The sequence below is a fragment of the Phascolarctos cinereus genome, unplaced genomic scaffold, assembly GCF_003287225.1.
Source record: "Phascolarctos cinereus isolate Bilbo 61053 unplaced genomic scaffold, phaCin_HiC Scaffold_1;HRSCAF=81, whole genome shotgun sequence".
NCBI lineage: Eukaryota > Metazoa > Chordata > Mammalia > Diprotodontia > Phascolarctidae > Phascolarctos > Phascolarctos cinereus.
Window position 1 is genome coordinate 79,177,888 of NW_027555514.1, and position 16,774 is coordinate 79,194,661.

Here is a 16,774-nt window from a genome sequence, read left to right on the forward strand (position 1 = left end):
CTAATGTAAGGCAAGATCAGTAGTGGGAGTGGATAGAGGAAAGCATTCCAGGCATGCAGACAGCCAGAGAGAATGCACAAAGCCGAGATAGAGCGTCTTATTTGTGGAACTACCAGGAGGCCAGTGTCAATAGATCAAAGAGGAACTGTCAAGAGCAAGGTGTAAGAAAGGTAGGAGGTGGCTAGGTTATAAAGGGTTTTGAATGACAAACTGAGGATTTTGTTTTTTATTCTGGAAGCAATAGGGAGCCACAGGAGTTCATAGAGTGGAGACAGGTCACATGGTCAGACCTGAGCTTTAGGAAAATCACTTTAGTAGCTAAATGGAGGATGGACTGGAGTCTAGAGAGACCTGAGGCAGACAGACCTGCCCACAGGCAGTTGCAACAATCCAGCAGAGAAGTGATAATAATATTTGTGCTAACTACCTCCCAGGGTTGTTGTGAAGAAAGTACTATATCAATGTTAGCAGCAGCAGCTGCATGAGTGGATAGAAGTCAATTATAATGTTTGTGTGATCATTTTTTAACTGTTATATTATTAAATGATCATATTGATGATGGGGACAACTGAAGAGACTGTGATAACAGCTTTCATAAATAACATCCCTAGATGGATAAATCCATCCATACTATTACATTCATATCCACCTCCAATGGGAGCAATTTCTTTTTTTTGGGAGGGGGGGTTGGGAGGTAATCAGGGTTAAGTGACTTGCCCAAGGTCACACAGCTACTAAGTGTCTGAGGTCAGATTTGAACTCAGGTCCTCCTGACTCCAGGGCTGGTGCTCTATCCACTGTGCCAACTGGCTGACCCAGGAGAAGGGAGAGGATGATTTCTTGACTAAGATACCTACCAATGGAATTTTCATGTCTACAAACATATCAGCCTATCCATTGGCAGACAATGGTGCAGGTGGCTTCAATATGTAATATGCATATTCCTGAAATAGGGACAGGGATGATGACTAGACTAGTGATTTCATTGGTTGAATGAACTCCCAGGTGAGGAAATTACCTCTACCAATGCAAATAAGCAACTTAGAGTCTCAGAATATTGCACTGGAAGGGTACGCAATTTCTCCTAAGGTCACACACTCAATAGATGTCAGGAGGATTTGAACCCAAGTCTTTCTAACTTCAAAGCAAGCTCACTGTCCTCTACACTATGTTGTCTGTCAGGATGATATGTGTCATGTAAATTTAATTTTAGCTAATTGGATTACATTTTAAATACACAAGGAAAGCTCATAAGTGAAAAGAAACTTATGGTGAATCTTTTACAATAAACCACTTAGCAACAGAAATCATTGCCAAGTGATTTGTTTCTTTTTGTAATTGTATTTTTATAGACTGGGGGTTTTCCTAAATATAATCCAATATAACAGCCATTTGTTGTATTCTCTTTGTGTGGAACAAGGATACTTTAAAGGAGGGTACTCCCTTGTTTATTTGTCTACACCTATCAGCCAATATTATAATGTATTACTTATCCAATGATGAGTGCTTTTCACGTTCGGTCTGTGGAATTCATCTCCACACTTTAATGTCTTATTTTGTCAAATGACAGAATCTTAAAGTTGGAAAAGACCTGTGATCCCACCCTCCATCTCATTGGTTATCTGGCCTCCCAAGCATGACTTGTCAGGTTGATTTTTACCAATTTGGAATCATCTTCCCAGCCATGTGGCCTAGACAGAACAGAGCCATCCTGAGGGAACCTTTGCCCCGCTGGGATGTGTGCACAAAAGTAGCTCACTCATCTACGTAGCTCTTCACAGTACTTTCATATAGTATCTCATTTAAATCTCCCAACATCCAGTGGAGTAGACAGAGTAATGGTGTTAGTGATGTGGCCAAGATCACAGAGTAACTTGGTGTCTGAGGAAGAACTGGGCCAAGTCTTCAGATCCTAGTTCAGTGATTTTTTCTGATGTTGTGAAACTTTAGTGTCTGATTAAGCAGCTGAAGACTATAAGAGAAACTCCAGTCTTGAGACCCTAATTAAGTATTTGTAATTCTATTTCATATATAAAATTACTTGCACTGCTTAGAAATCAACACAACACATAAATTTTGTTGATTGATTTTTTATAATCTTACATATGTGTTTGTTGATGTAACTGGCTTTAAATAAGTGGATATTAAATGACATATAGATGTTTCTCTATAAATGAATGAAAAAGCATTCATTACATACCTACTATGAGCTAGGTACTATGCTAAGCATTTTACAAATATTACATTTGATCCTCACAACAACCCTGGAGAATAGTTGCTACTATTATTGCCATTTTAAAATGCAGGCAACTGAAGTTAAATGATTTGCACAGGGTTACACAGCCAGTAATGTCTAAGGCCAGATTTGAACTTAGGTTTTCCTAAATCCAGGTCTAATACTCTATGCCCTGCTCTACCTCACTTCTGAGACTTCACAATTTTCTCCAACTTTGTTCAACAGGACATGAATAGGAACAGAAACAGCAGAAGGTTGGAATTTGGAAAAGCAAGATATTTGATAGAATAGATAAACAAGGGACTCGAGAGGACAGTGTATAGAAATGATTCACTAGGGGATCAAGATGGGAAAGGGAAGAGATTTAGCCAGTAAGTACATAGGAAAAAACTGAGGGATGAGAGATTATAAGTCTCACTAAAGACAAAGAACAAGGTTTAGAGTTGCCAGGCAGAGGGAAGGTGGAATGACAATAAATTGTGATTAAATAAGGGAATTTTCAAGTTCCTGAACATGGATATGAAACACTTGAGGGTGATGGCAAGCTCAAGTGTATGACCAACGCTGTGTGTAATTGTGATGGGGTGAAGAAATGGGTCACGGGAAATTAGCGAGTTGAAGAACTGAGTAACCCCCAGGTGTTTGAGGGAATATAGATGATTATATATATATATATATATATATATATATATATATATATATATATATATAGAGAGAGAGAGAGAGAGAGAGAGAGAGAGAGAGAGAGAGAGAGAGATGATATAGATGTTGAAATTCTCTTGTATGAGAGAAGGAGCTGTAGAGGAGAGAATGACCGTAAGTTAGGCACAGAGCTCATTAAGGGAGGAAGGAGGATACTCTGGAGGTCAGTAGATAATAGCCATATGAATCTTGATTGGGTAATAAACAGGTATTGAATGAGCCTCAAAAGAGGAGAGGTTACTGAGTGATAGTGGCGAGGGACAGCCTAGAAGTGGCAAAGGAGTACAAATGAGTGCAGCGTATGGCTGAAAGTATAACCAAGAAAGGGTAGCCAGGGAAGCAATGTCATTAGGAGGGAGCCAGGTCTCAATGAGGGCACAAAGATTGAGGGAATGAGAATGGCGGAACAGCCCTTCCAGAGAGCATAGTGGAAGGGTTGGGCCATTTTATAGTGGGAGGTTGGTGGGTGGTGGTGTTAAGAGAATGGTCAGTGGAGGATGGCAAACAAGGTATGAACAACGACAACTAAATGAATGTTCAGAACCTCAGGGATGGGGTGGAAGTATGTTACCCATTGAAGAATGAGTTCAGGCAGTTTTTTTGTCCACAGGAGATCATCCTTGAGAGAAGAAAAAATTGCAAGGAGGGTACCCAGGAAACAGTAACATAGATCTTATGGAGCTGTATGTTACCAGACAAAATGTCATATAATCTATTTGATTCAAATAAGTAATTCACAATATGTGTGCATAGCCTTTAGTTCCTGGGATCCCTGAACAGTAATAACTCACAAATCTGTAGCACCTTAAAATTTACGAAGCATTTTCCTCAAAACAAGTTTATGAGGTCAGTAATCAAATGTTGTCCCAATTTAGCTTAATAAGGAAACCGAGTTTTTGAGAGAATGAGGAGTTTGCCCAAGGTCCCACAGATAGTGTCGATACTCAAGCCCAGGACTCCCAACACCCAACCCAATGCTCTGTTAGAGGACCCCAAAGAGCAAAGCATCATTCACGTGAAGGAAGAAGTCCTGGCATGTGAGCCAAAAGAATGCTTTCCACGCCCCATGGATTTACCCTTACTCTCCTACTGACCTGCATTTCTTTCATTGTCCTCCTTGCCATACTTTCAGGATACCTGCCTTTCCCCTCCCCACCCCTCCGTTATTCTTCAAGCACATGGGTAGAGGACCTGACAGTTCTAAGGAGAGGCGGCTGCTTTTTGGAAAGGAACTCCTCCTCAAAGGAGCAGCTGGACCCCTTCCCAGTGGCTCAGAGAAAGAGAGAGAAGCATCATCCACAGCCACAGTGGTTTCATTCAGTAGTCCAGCAATGAAAAAAGGAGGGGAGAAGGGAGAGACAAAGGGATAGTTTGCAAGAACACGGAGAAGGGCTGCATTTGACTCCAGAGAATCCAAGCTTTCATTTTTTTTTTTTAGTCCAGAATGAGCAACCTAATTAAGGGACCCAGATGGCACAGCCAGGCTCTGTGAACCATTGCTCTGGCCTGACCCCTACAGGGGTAAGCAGAGTGGAGGAGGAGGGGGAGGGCTCTGGCTGTTTCTCTTGGCCCGTGCCTCGCCTGGCTGCAGTTCAGAGTTGCTTCTCAGTATACCTAGTCATCCTTGACCTCGGGGATTGGCTCCTCTTGATAAGGCAGTTCTTGCCCAGTAGAACAGTCAGCAGCTGCCAGGGTGCCAGATCGGCTTCCCTTCCTCAGCTCTGAGGGCTTACTAGCTGCCACACTAAATCAGTTCAAGAAGAAGAAAAGTAGTCCACAGAAATAATAGCAGCCTAGGTCTGCTTTCTCAGGACAGTGACCCATGGAAGGGCATCCTGCAATTTTTCAGCTCGGGTGCCAGGCTGAGACTTAGAAATAAAGGACTCAGTACTGGGGCAAGCAGCATGATACAGTGCCTGGGCAGACGAGAATAGGCATAAATACTACCCAAGAAGTCCCTGTGATGGTGATGTGATGTAGCAGAAAGCGCAAATGGAGTCAGAAGACCTTGGTTCGAATATTAGCACTATGGCTGATGAGATATGTGCCCAGACAAGTGACATAACCTGGAGGCCAAACACATGACTGAATGAAAAGAACCTTGGATTTGTTTGGAATCAAAAGGCCTGGGTTCAAATCCTGGCTTTGACACCAACTAACTGTGAGACCTTGGGCAAATTACTTCTCTGCACTGGATGCCACTTTTCTCATTCATCAAAATAAATAAAAGGGGGGACAGACTACATGATTTTTAAGGTCCCCAAAGTTCCATCATATTCTCTGTGACATTATAAATGCTTTCTCCCCTATTTTGAAGCTAATTCATGTCTACTCTAGGCCCCTAAAAATGAGAGGCTTTAAGCAAGGGGACAGAAATCTGACATTACACAATGTGAAGGAAGATACCAACCTAAAAGCATCGGGTTCCTGGTCATCTGGGAAACCCTTCCTTCCTAAATGCTGCTAGATCTTCTTCTCTCCTGCTTTTCTTCCCACTTAAGTCCTTCCCTGTGAAAGTTACAAAGGTTGTGCCCATGTTGATACCAAACTAATAATTTTCCTTTAAGGGAAGGACAGCTCAAACCCCAGCCTGAGGTGGGCTGTAAAAGCCCACTGCAAGCATTGTATGGGGTAAATATGAGAATTATGACTATGTGAATCCAAGTCAAGATGCCAGGCTACTTCAGAAGCTCCTAACTACTTCATTAAGACACATAAAATTACCAAGTGTGGGCATATCAGAAGTAGATGTCAGTGGACTAAAACTTAATTCACCTCCTCTCCTTTTCAGTCAGTGCACCAGAACCTACACTTAATGGACTTGCCTTTCCAATGCTGGTAGAACTTTGACCCTGCATTCTACACCATCATTTACCAATTTAAATCATTAACTAATTGCAGGTGTGTTCACCTTGTCACTCCAGATAAACTTGAAGTTTCTAGAATGCAAGAACCTGTCTTCTACTTATTTTATCTGGCCTTCCCAGCCCCCTATCCTCAGAGTGCTTCACACAGTAATAAGAACAAAGTAGGTACAAGAGATATTTGGGGAAAATAACTGTGGTGCTATGAAAGGAGTCAGACAACCTGGATTCAAGCCCTACCTATACTCCTTACCATCTTGTGACCTTGGGCAATTCAATTAACCTATCTGAGCCTCAGTTTCCCAGGTGTAAAATGAGTGGGTTGGACTAGAACACACTGGAAGTCCCATCCAGTTGTAAATCCCTGAGCTAGTGGTTGCTGGACAGTTTCTGTTCATGTTTCTGTACAAAACTTCCTAAAATTGTTTTCAAATTTCTTTAGCATGAGGCTATCCTCACATTATTAACTATAACAAGAATTAACCTTTTTAAAAATAATGTCTATGCTATGATGGCTCATCTTCACACGGAGATAACCCTTGTATCCTAGAAAGTTTGGCCACTGGAACTCAAGATCTGGAAAGGCTTAAAGGCCTGATGACAGAGTCTATGTTCATTTCCTAAGGACTGGCCTAACCCGAGTTCAGAAACTCATCGTCAGATTGGCTCCAGCCAATCTGCAAGAGCAGCTATTAAATTACAAAGGGGAGGGAGCGTACACATGAACAAAAAGCAATAAGCATTAAATTCCACATGCCAAACACATTATAACTCTTTAATGTATAATGTATAAGAGTGTATTATATAAGAATTATATTCTATATAATTATATTTAACATAATGTTAATATGGCTATATTCTAAATATGATATGCGATTTTAATACATGCTAGTAAATATTGATATTTGTTTTCTGGTGTTGCTATCCTTACCTTCCCGATGTCTTCCAGGATAAAATACAAACTCTTCATCTTGGCACTTAAAGTCCCTCACAGCCTGGCTCTGCTGTACTTTCCCCAACTTATTTTATATTATCTTCTTCCAAGTACTCTTTGTTCTAGCCAAACTGCCCTACTCATTCCCCAAACTCAATATTCCCATCCCCCACCCTCATGCCTTTGGACAGGCTGGGCCCCATGCCTGAAATTCATCTCCTCCCCACCTCTGCCTCTGAAAATCCTTAATTTGCCTCAAGATCCAGCTCATCTGCCATCCCCTATAGGAAGCCTTTCCTGAGCCCCTTAATTTTTAGTGTTTGTATCCTGCCTTTCTCCAATTATTATAATAGACTTATGGGTTTAGATGATGCCCACCCTTCCTCCCCACCAGTTGAATTTAAGTTTCCTTGTACGCCTGGACTTATCTCCATTCCACACCTTAGTACTCCCGAGGGCATTTCATATAGTAGGCATTTAATAAATATTTGTTGGATAGGAGATGGCTTCCCTGTCTTAATTGGTAAGACAGCAATCTAAATATAATGAGTTGTAAAGATGAAGAATAAGGACTATGTATTATTTCAAGATCTTAGGGTTGTTAGCCTAGAACCGTAAATGAACACAGAGGGCATCCAATTCCATCTCTTCATTTTATAAATACAGAAACTGAGACAGTGATTGGTGGCACAGAAGATTGTCAAAAGCAGGATTTGAACTCAGGTCCTCTGAATCTAGAGTCAGGGGTCTCTGCATTGTACCATTGTTGTTCAGTCCCCTTCAGTCATATCCAACTCTTTGTGATCTTGAGGGCCATATTGTCCATGGGGTTTTTGTGGCTTGCCATTTCGTTCTCCATCAGATTAAGGCAAACAGTGACTTGCCCAGAGTCACTAGTGTCCAAAGCCAGATTTGAACTCGGGTCTTCTGACTCCAGGCCTACCATGCTCTATCCACCAAGCCATCTAGCTGCACTATTGTACTATACCACCCCTGATATGAACATACCACTGCACATTTCATATTTCCTGCTTGTTATATTCTTAGGAGCCCTTTTTCAGGCCAGGGATACGTTCTGATGCCTTACTCTCTTTTGACAGGAGTGAGTAATGCTGAGCTGCGCCAGCCAGGAAAATCTCCCCAATTCAGCGTAAACTGGATTATGGGTAATGCAGACCTAGAGGTTATTAATGCCACTACGGGGAAGAGAAATTGTGGAAGCTCATCCAGGCTCTGCAAACATGTGCTCTCTGCCCGATGGGCAAAACTTTATGGAAAGGTAGGCCATGCATTTGCCTTGTTGTGGACAGACTGCGTGCCTTGGACCCAATTTCATACTTCACATGCTACTCCCAATACTCCTGCTTAGGTGACAATGAGAGCCACTACTCTGTGGGATCAGCTCTGGTTTTCATTTCCTTTCTCCTCAATGGCCTAAACCAATATAAATTCTCCATCTTCCCCCTGCTTCAAAACTTGTATTATGCCCCAGGAAGGGAATGCTCCATTTTAGAGCCTTGAGATTATATAACTGGGGTTCCAAGCATTCAACCATCAGTTTCCCTTAGAAACTGTCAGACTGTACTTTGGTGTTTCATCCAACACAACCAGACTGAACTGTCTGCCATACTTGCTACCCAGAGACCAGGGCAGCAGAAAATAAGACAACTGCCCCAGCCCTCGCACATCCAGAAGTCTAGGTGGAAGAGACGGAAGAAGCCTCTCCTGAGGGTCACACAGTCTTCCTCACTCAAGCACCGAATTTGAATGAACTTTTGTCTCTTCCTCATCTTGCAGAGAGCAAATTTAAGGACAACAGCTATCTCCTTTTTCTCTTTTCAAAGCCCTTAAATCAATGTGCTGGAGGAAGAATATATGCTGATAGACAAATCCCCTAGTCTTGAACCCAAATAGAAATGGGGACCATTAAACCACCCATAACGATCTCTGTGGGCCGTGTATTGACCTGAAAACCACACGTTTACATATTTTTAATTAGTACATCAACACATTAAAATCAGATAGGAACTATGTTTTAATGTGGTTTGGACTGCACTCAGGAGCATTGTGGGCCATGAGGGGCCTGCAGGCCACATGTCTGACATCACTGCTCTAGGAGGGCCAAGGTCAGAGTACATGATGAACTTCAAACACCTCCCCATTAGAGATTCTACAAGACTTGTGAAGGGAAGAGTAGCTTAGACATCTGATAATAGAGACCTCAAGTTCTTCTGACCTACTACTTGGGCAGCTGCTAGAAGAAAAAGAAAAAAAGAAACATTTCAAACTCAGGGGAAAATCAGATTTATTACTCCAAACCCAGCAGATGGTACCTTCAAAAATCAGACTCTTTCATATCAACTATTTTCATAACAGATTTTTTTCAATAGCCTTTTCCTTAGGATTAATTATATAGAGATTATTTTTGAAGCAGTATCAGAACCACGTATTCATAAGCATTTTGACTTCTAAAAAAAGGGACAAAAATAGATTATTAAATACACATACCTTGGTCATTTATGAACTAATATTACCTCTAAGTGCCCAAATTCCATCATAAGGAAGACACGGTATAAGAGAGCATTGGAATTTTAATTGACCTGAATCCTACTCCCAGCTCTGCTACTAACACAACTACTTCAATTCTGGGTCTCATTTTCTTCATCTTTAAAATAAAAGGAGGGGGACTGAATCAGAGACCTCAAACCCAAGCATCCATGATAGGACTGCTTGTAGATTCATACAGAGGTGGGGCAAGGAGAAGAGTACTACCGATCAGTAAGGAACCTGAATTTGAGATCAAAGGGCTATATCATCTTTATGTTCATTTTTTGGCTCTAAAATCAAGGCCTTTGAGTCTGTGTTGGATTTATTATTGGCAGGTTTTCCCATAAGTTACACGATTTAGGTTGTTTGCATTTGGGGGTTGGGTTTTTTTTTTCCTTTTCATATAATGTCAAAGATGTACTGTTGGATTGACTAAGTTAAGACTTTGGTAGGTCAGAGGGAGTCATTGATTTTATCCTCCTACGAAACAAAAGACGCTTTCTTCTCCTGCACATGCTTGGGGTGGTATTGGACTGTGAACACGTGTCTTTGTCTCAAAGATTGTTTCTGGCAGACACTTCGGATTGACTTTCTAATGAGCATTTCCCCAGAACTAACCCAAGGCCCTCCCCATTCCTTACTTTCCCTCCCCTTCCATGTCTCCAACCTCTCAGCACTGGATGCTGGCATGAAGCCCTGCTGTTTGAATCCGTGTCCTGTGCTGATTTCATAGTGCTCACCATTATACCTTGAAACTCAAAGAAGGAAAAATCCTGTTCCAAACTGTCCGAGTTGCTTATGTCATTTGATTAATAGAAAGCTCTTGCTTTACTTTTAAGGCTCTGCTTTAAAAAAAAAATCCTTCCCACCTTTTCTTTTTTTCCCCCATCTATCCCTACCTCATTCCTGTCATCAAAAAGCTACCACTCTAGTAGAAAAGCCATTTGTTTTAGCCTTTCATTGCACTAACGTCTGCTTGAACAAATGCTCCTTGAACCAGTAGGCTTGCCAAAAAGGTGCCTGCCAGACACAGCTCTCTTGTACAGTTATCTCTTTAATATTTTACAATGGGGTTTTTTTTCCAAAAGGGCAAACACCCAGAGATCCCCGTTCGTTTGTTGCTTATGAAATTCATAGGAAAGATTACTCAGCTGTGAAGAGCCCCACCCCCCTACCCCTGCTCCATTCTGTTGGCTTATTTGTTTGTTCTCTCTGATTTCTGTTTCACAGCTGAGCACACGGATACCAAGCCATGGAGATGCGCCATCAGTGTACTGCGAGGCCAAGCTGGTGGCCCAGACTTACCAGTCTGTTAAACAGCAGCTGTTTAAAGCATTTCAGAAAGCAGGTCTGGGCACCTGGGTGAGGAAACCCCCAGAGCAAGACCAATTTCTACTAACTGTATAAATCATTAGACTCCTTTGCTACTCAACCAGATTGAAACAAGTGGAGAAAGCCAGGGCAGGACAAGTGAGCTAAACAAAGGGATTGTGCTGATCAGTTTTCCCTTTTAGGTCCCAGAAAGACATACAAGCAAAGTGTATTGTATTGGAATGAGGCACAAAAATATGGCTTTGGAAACCATCGCTTCTCATTGCCAACACCCTACCATGGTTGTGAATGCCAAGACTCCTGTCTGGCATATGTAACAGTGCCACTGAGTGATGCCATGTTCCTTCCATTTCTTCCCCAGGATATGATGCTGAGTGTGATTCCTACTTAAGATTCTGGGGTAATAGTCATGGTTTAAAAAAAAAAAAGAGGTACCAAACTAACCCCAGCTCAAAATGAACTCAGGTACCACCAACATCCCCAGCTTTCCAAATAAGCCAAAAGTGGAGAAGAAATCCCCTTTCTAGCTAGTGCCCCCTCTATAAGGGTGAGATACACAAGACTAAAAGCAAATTTCCCCATTATAGTGCACAAACTCTTCTTGGATCCTCTTTCATGACATGATTTTGAGTGTCTTGTAAAGGTCAATCTAGCATATAACTTCATCTCTATTTGGCCTGCTCAAACACCTGAAATTCTACCTTTAGAGAGTCACAGCATTAGATGGATGCATCTTCATGAGGTTTGCACTAAAATAAAGATCCCCCTGAAAGGAGTAACATATTGATCTAATACCTATTAACACCCTCACTGTGATTAGTTTGTCAGACAACTAGCAGTCACCTTATAAAAGGCAGAGCTGGGACCCGAGAGAACTAGAGAAAAGATGGGCAAATGTTAAGTATTGAAGGAAGGTTCAGAAAAGACCGAGAGCTTGGGATATTGTCTTTTGGAGCATGACTTCTTAAGGCATTTCAAGATGGAACAATTTGGTATGGAGGCTCTGTGCCTGGCAGAGGCATGGGTCATTGGGTCATAGACTGCTGCTTACATTACTAACACCTAAGGTTTACTCTATGGATAAAATGTCTCAGTTCTACTGTTAATTCAACTGAGTGACATTGGGTGAGACATTTTCCTTCTCTGGGTTCTCAGTTGCCTGGAATCAATAAAATGAGAAACTAGATGATCTTTGAGGTCCCTTCAGTCCAAGGGGTACCACGAGGGCAACAAACACTTCAAGAAAGGAGGGACACTGAAAGGAGAGAGAGGGGAAGTCCTAAAATGGCAGTTTCACAAGAAACTGCCCATTTCACAATTTTCTACGTGGTTGACCCTGGACCCCAGTTCATTCAGTCAACCATCACTTATACCAAGCACCTCCTATATACCAAGGCCAATGATGGTTGCTGGAAATGCAAAATCAAAAGTAAAGTGGTGTCTATCTTCAAGAAACATCCCTTGGGAGAAAACATGTCCAATAGAGAAGTGAACATAAAACATACGCAGAGTAAAAAACAAAGTAATGGGAATGAGGGGCTAGTACCTGGGGCATTAGGATAAGCCTCAAGATAGGGGAAAATGGAGAATAGCAAAAGTAACCAAAATTGGCATTACATACTACAGTAAGTCTCTCATCATACAGAACTGCCCCAAACCCAACAAGAGATCACCCAATCCCTGAGTCCCAATGTTTTCCTGAGAGGTTAGAGATGCAGCTATATCCATTCACTTAATAAACATTAACAAAGTACCTACTCTTTGCCAGGCACTAGGCATTAAGGGGCTACAAAGGTGAGTAAGAAATGGTCTCTGCCCTCAGGGAGCTTATAATCTAGTAGGAAAGATAACCTGTGTATGCAAAAACTGTAAGACATGATAAGATTTAGCAATGCAGTGAGAGGTATAGAATGTAAATGGAATTAAGAGGAGTGAATGATCCCTTCTGGATGGGAAGGTTTCATGGAGAAGTTTGGATTTCAGTTGTATCTGAAGGCACTAACGTCCCATAGTCTCAGGGCCACAGGGTTAGATCATTGTATCCCAGGGTCATAGGTAATTGCCTACATTGCCAATGCCTACGACTCTCTATTTGTCTCCAAAGTCCTATATGTACCACAAACTCACTATGTGACCTTGACAAAGTGACTTCATCTCTCTAAGTCTCAGTTTTCTCATCTGCAAAATGCGAAAGTTGGGCTAGATGACCTCTGAAGTCCCTTCCAGGTCATAGTCCATGATTCTAAGTAGCTTAGAGACTCAAGAGACTTCAGGCCAGTACAACAAGACAAGGTCTACATGGCACAAAAGGATACGAAGGATTAGGTGGTAAATTCAGGTAGTATAGATAAGTCACCGAGAATAATTCCATCCCCTCTGGCCTTCCTCCCAGCCCCCCAAATTTGTAGCTTTAAAGAACAGAGTAGATAGCTCTGAGAATGAGAAAGCAAAATTAATTGCATCAGATTTTGAATAATTCATGTCCCCATTATGGAAAGGGAAACAAAACAAAAGTTTGGGAGTGGGACAATAAAGTCAAAATGTCTGCATCACCCAGACTGCCTTTTCATCACCTGAATTCACCACCCAATTCCATATCTCTTTGTGCTAAGCATGCCCTGCCAATACCAATGACTCCAAGTTACATGTTTTTGAGGAACATGGAAAAGAAAGGTCTTGGTTTCTAGGGCAGATGCATTCTTCCTCAGATCTATGTGACCTGTTGCTGAAGTCTCCATAGTATACTAACATCTTCCACCCCATAACATGCATTGCTTTCTTGTCACCAAGGAAAACATCCCCCACACACTGTTCTTTGCCAGGTCCAAAAGTCACAAAGCCAGAGGGATCCCTTGTTAACCATCACTTGTTAACTGTAGCTGAACTCAAATGACAAAATGGCACCCCTCCTCTAAGCTTTGTTCGTCCACCCCCAGAACCATTCTTCATGTCCAATGTATATTATCAAGTCTTTTGGTTTCAGTGTTTCCTTTCCCCTCCCCCCATCAAAAGGATTTCGATATCTCAAACCTCTGTTTCCTTTTTGATTGCTTCTCTCCCAATCTGTATATAATCATATATATGTCATGCTGCTACTGATTTGTGACGAATGTCTTCTTGTTCCCCCAAAATGTTACTTTTCAAACACATAGCTCATGGGTTTTTTCCATACAATTTGCTTTTTATGAGGAAATGTTCTTATCAATAAAGTTAAATTCTTTTTAAAAATATATATTATATATATAGCATTTACCATGTCTGGAGAGCCATATGGAGTAAAGACATAGTATACTGATGCCCAGAATAGAATAGTTACAGTATTTTGATGAGCTCCTATTTTTAGATTACAAATTTCAAGCTGTGTCTATAGTATTTGTTTTCTAAGAAAAATAATTAAAGTTGTTCAAATTTTATTGTAATAAAGAAAAGTAGATGTTTTTAATTTAGGGTAACAGAGATTCCCCTCGAAGAAATCTTGCCAATGACACATCCCGTCTGAACTGTCCAAAATACAAAAATAACACTTGCTAACCAAAACTAATGAGAAGTTAGGAAAAGTCCTGGGGCAGGGGCGGGGGTTGGAGGGAGACATCCAATTGCTGTGACCATCTCCTCCTTTGGGTTCACCTTATGTACCTTTGGCGAGGTCTCTACCTTGCCTCTCCGATAGGATCCAATGTCTACATCCCAGCTTACTACTCAGGATAATCTATTGGTCAATATATTTCTTCAGGGAATCCCTAAGACAGGAGCACGACACTCTATAGGAAAAATAACATTAGGAGCAGAGAGAGACACCCCCCCAAAGTTCCTCTGGGAAATTTCTACCCCTTGTATCCCTTCTCTTTTTCTCTCTTTATCCTTTTGGTCCATGACACAACTTAATGGAAAGAATGCTGCATCTGGCGTCTGAAGACAGGAGCTTTTAGTCCCAGCTCTGCTAATTTACTAGATGTGTGACCAGAATCCTTCTGATGCTTAGTTTACTCATCTGTAAAATAGGACAATAAAAGTGTACTACCTACCTCACAGGGTTGTTGTGAGGATCAAACGAGATAATTTAAACTGTAAAGCACCATATCAATGTTCCCTTCTATTTCTTTATTCTCATTTCTTTCCCTTCCCCCATCCATGAACTCTTTTTCCCACCTATAATTCCTGACAGGTATACCCACAGGTGTTTATGAATTCAGGACTAAAGAGAATTCTGCCCCTGGTCCTGTGTACCTAACCAGCCTAAAAAGTTAAGGTTAACTGGTTCTGACTGATTGGAAGACTCTTGTTTGCAATGGGACCTTTGCAAGGAAATGCAGACTGCAAGTATGAGATTGGGTATCAAGTACAACATCTTAAGACAACTCTTTATTTTAAAGTATGGCATACTGAACGATCCTTCCTCTAATAAAAAGACTTGATGACAATCCCAATTCCCTCACCTCATCTCACATAGGCAGTAGGTCTCTAATGTTCCTTAGAATAAGCAGCCACTCCAAACCCAGGCAACCACATCCCAGCAGTTAACTGTAAACATTCAACGTTTTCTGAAGCAAAAGGACCTCACCCAATAGAAATTCTTAAATGAAGGTATGTACATAAAAGCATGGCTGAATGGCAATACTGTACCAATGGGTGTACATTTGTAATATTTGTAAAAAAAAAAAAAAACCACAAAGAAATCTGAATTTACACATGTGAATTTGCCGCTAAGTTCTGTAAATTGCACTTCAGTGACACCTGATAAGTGAATGTTTCTGTTAAGTGAATAAAAATCCCAAGTAAAATTGTTCTCTCCTGCATTGCTGGGCCTTCTTCATCTTAGCTGTGTTCTAGCAGTTTCCTGAAGTCTGAGCTCTGTAGCTTCAAGCTTCACCAAGATTCCTTGAACCCTGAGGGGAATGGCAGCCAGGTCAGAGGCCCCGAGGTCAAATCTTACCCCTACCACTCACTAGCTGTCTGATTTGAGCCAAGTCAGCTCACCTGTAAGACTCTGTTTCCCTCACCCACAAAAAGGTGAAGTTGACTAGGTCACCTCCAAAGTTCCTTACAGCTCTACAGCTATGATACCATGACCTATATCTATAACAAAAAAAAAAAGCACCCACACCTGAAAAAGTATTCATTCATATATGTTTCCCAGTGGATTCTGGCCTCAAAATTGTTGACCATTCAGATATCACCCTTGCCAGTTTTGCCTGTAGCATCTCATGAAAAGTTTATGAGACAAGAGGTCAGGAGTCATGGATTCTAACCCTGGCTCAGGTATTCATAAGTCACAGATCTTTTAAACCAGTCATTTAATCTCTTGGAGCCTGTTTCATCATCTGTAAAATGGGAATAATTCCCTCTCTTCTCACACAGTGTTATATGTTATCTCATTTGATGCTTACAATAAAGTGTTCTGAAAAGCACTATACAGATGCTATGCAGCATCCTGGAAAGTAAAACACCACACAGAGGTTATTTTTGATCCATGACAAAACTGGATTTCCCAGAATTGATGCATTCCTCTTAGGCTGTATATGAAATTGTGTATTCTGTCAGTTTCAACCTCACTTACACATTGTCAGTTTGCAGTTTACCTTCCTCGCTAAAAATTTTTAAAAATCACTCAGATGGATTTGCCGTCCCTGACCCTCCATCCTCTGGGCTGCAGCTGGATGCCCAGTGGGATAACCCACACTTCTGATAGCCTTTAAAGACTAAAGGAGGGGGCAGCTGGCTGGTGCAGTGGATAGAGCACCAGCCCTGGAGTCAGGAGGACCTGACTTCGTATCCAGCCTCAGACACTTACTAGCTTTGTGACTCTGGACCCCAATTGCCCCCCCTAAAAAAAAATTGAAAGAAAGTAAATTCTGGGAAATTATTCCCAGTTACCAGAGAATTAGCCCATACAATATTTTCAAGTGAGCAGAATAGAAAACTTATTTTAAAAAGTGATTTGAAGGATGATGAATGAGGTCCCCTACTCAAAATCATCCTCTCTCTGTTATGACATTTAAAATTATATTATTAGGGATTCATTTTTAGGGACTCTACTTATCAGTTTTTAAATGTCCACCACTGAAATACAAACAGATCTAGATGTGGCCCTGAAGATCAACCTAATCCCCTAATTTTACAAATGAAGAAACTGAGGCCCAGTTAGTTAACTTAACCAGT

General features: G+C 41.3%; 1 protein-coding gene across 1 annotated transcript in view; it reads left to right on the top strand.

The window, feature by feature from the left end:
- Nucleotides 1–15,399, top strand: part of ADARB2 (adenosine deaminase RNA specific B2 (inactive)) — a 651,932-nt gene extending 636,533 nt beyond the window's left edge. The window contains exons 9-10 of the mRNA XM_020990375.2: nucleotides 7,837–8,015; nucleotides 10,514–15,399. Of these exons, the coding sequence (XP_020846034.1) occupies nucleotides 7,837–8,015; nucleotides 10,514–10,690 (356 nt within the window). The 3' untranslated portion in view covers nucleotides 10,691–15,399. The remainder of the gene's footprint in view (nucleotides 1–7,836; nucleotides 8,016–10,513) is intronic.
- Nucleotides 15,400–16,774: the final 1,375 nt, after the last annotated feature.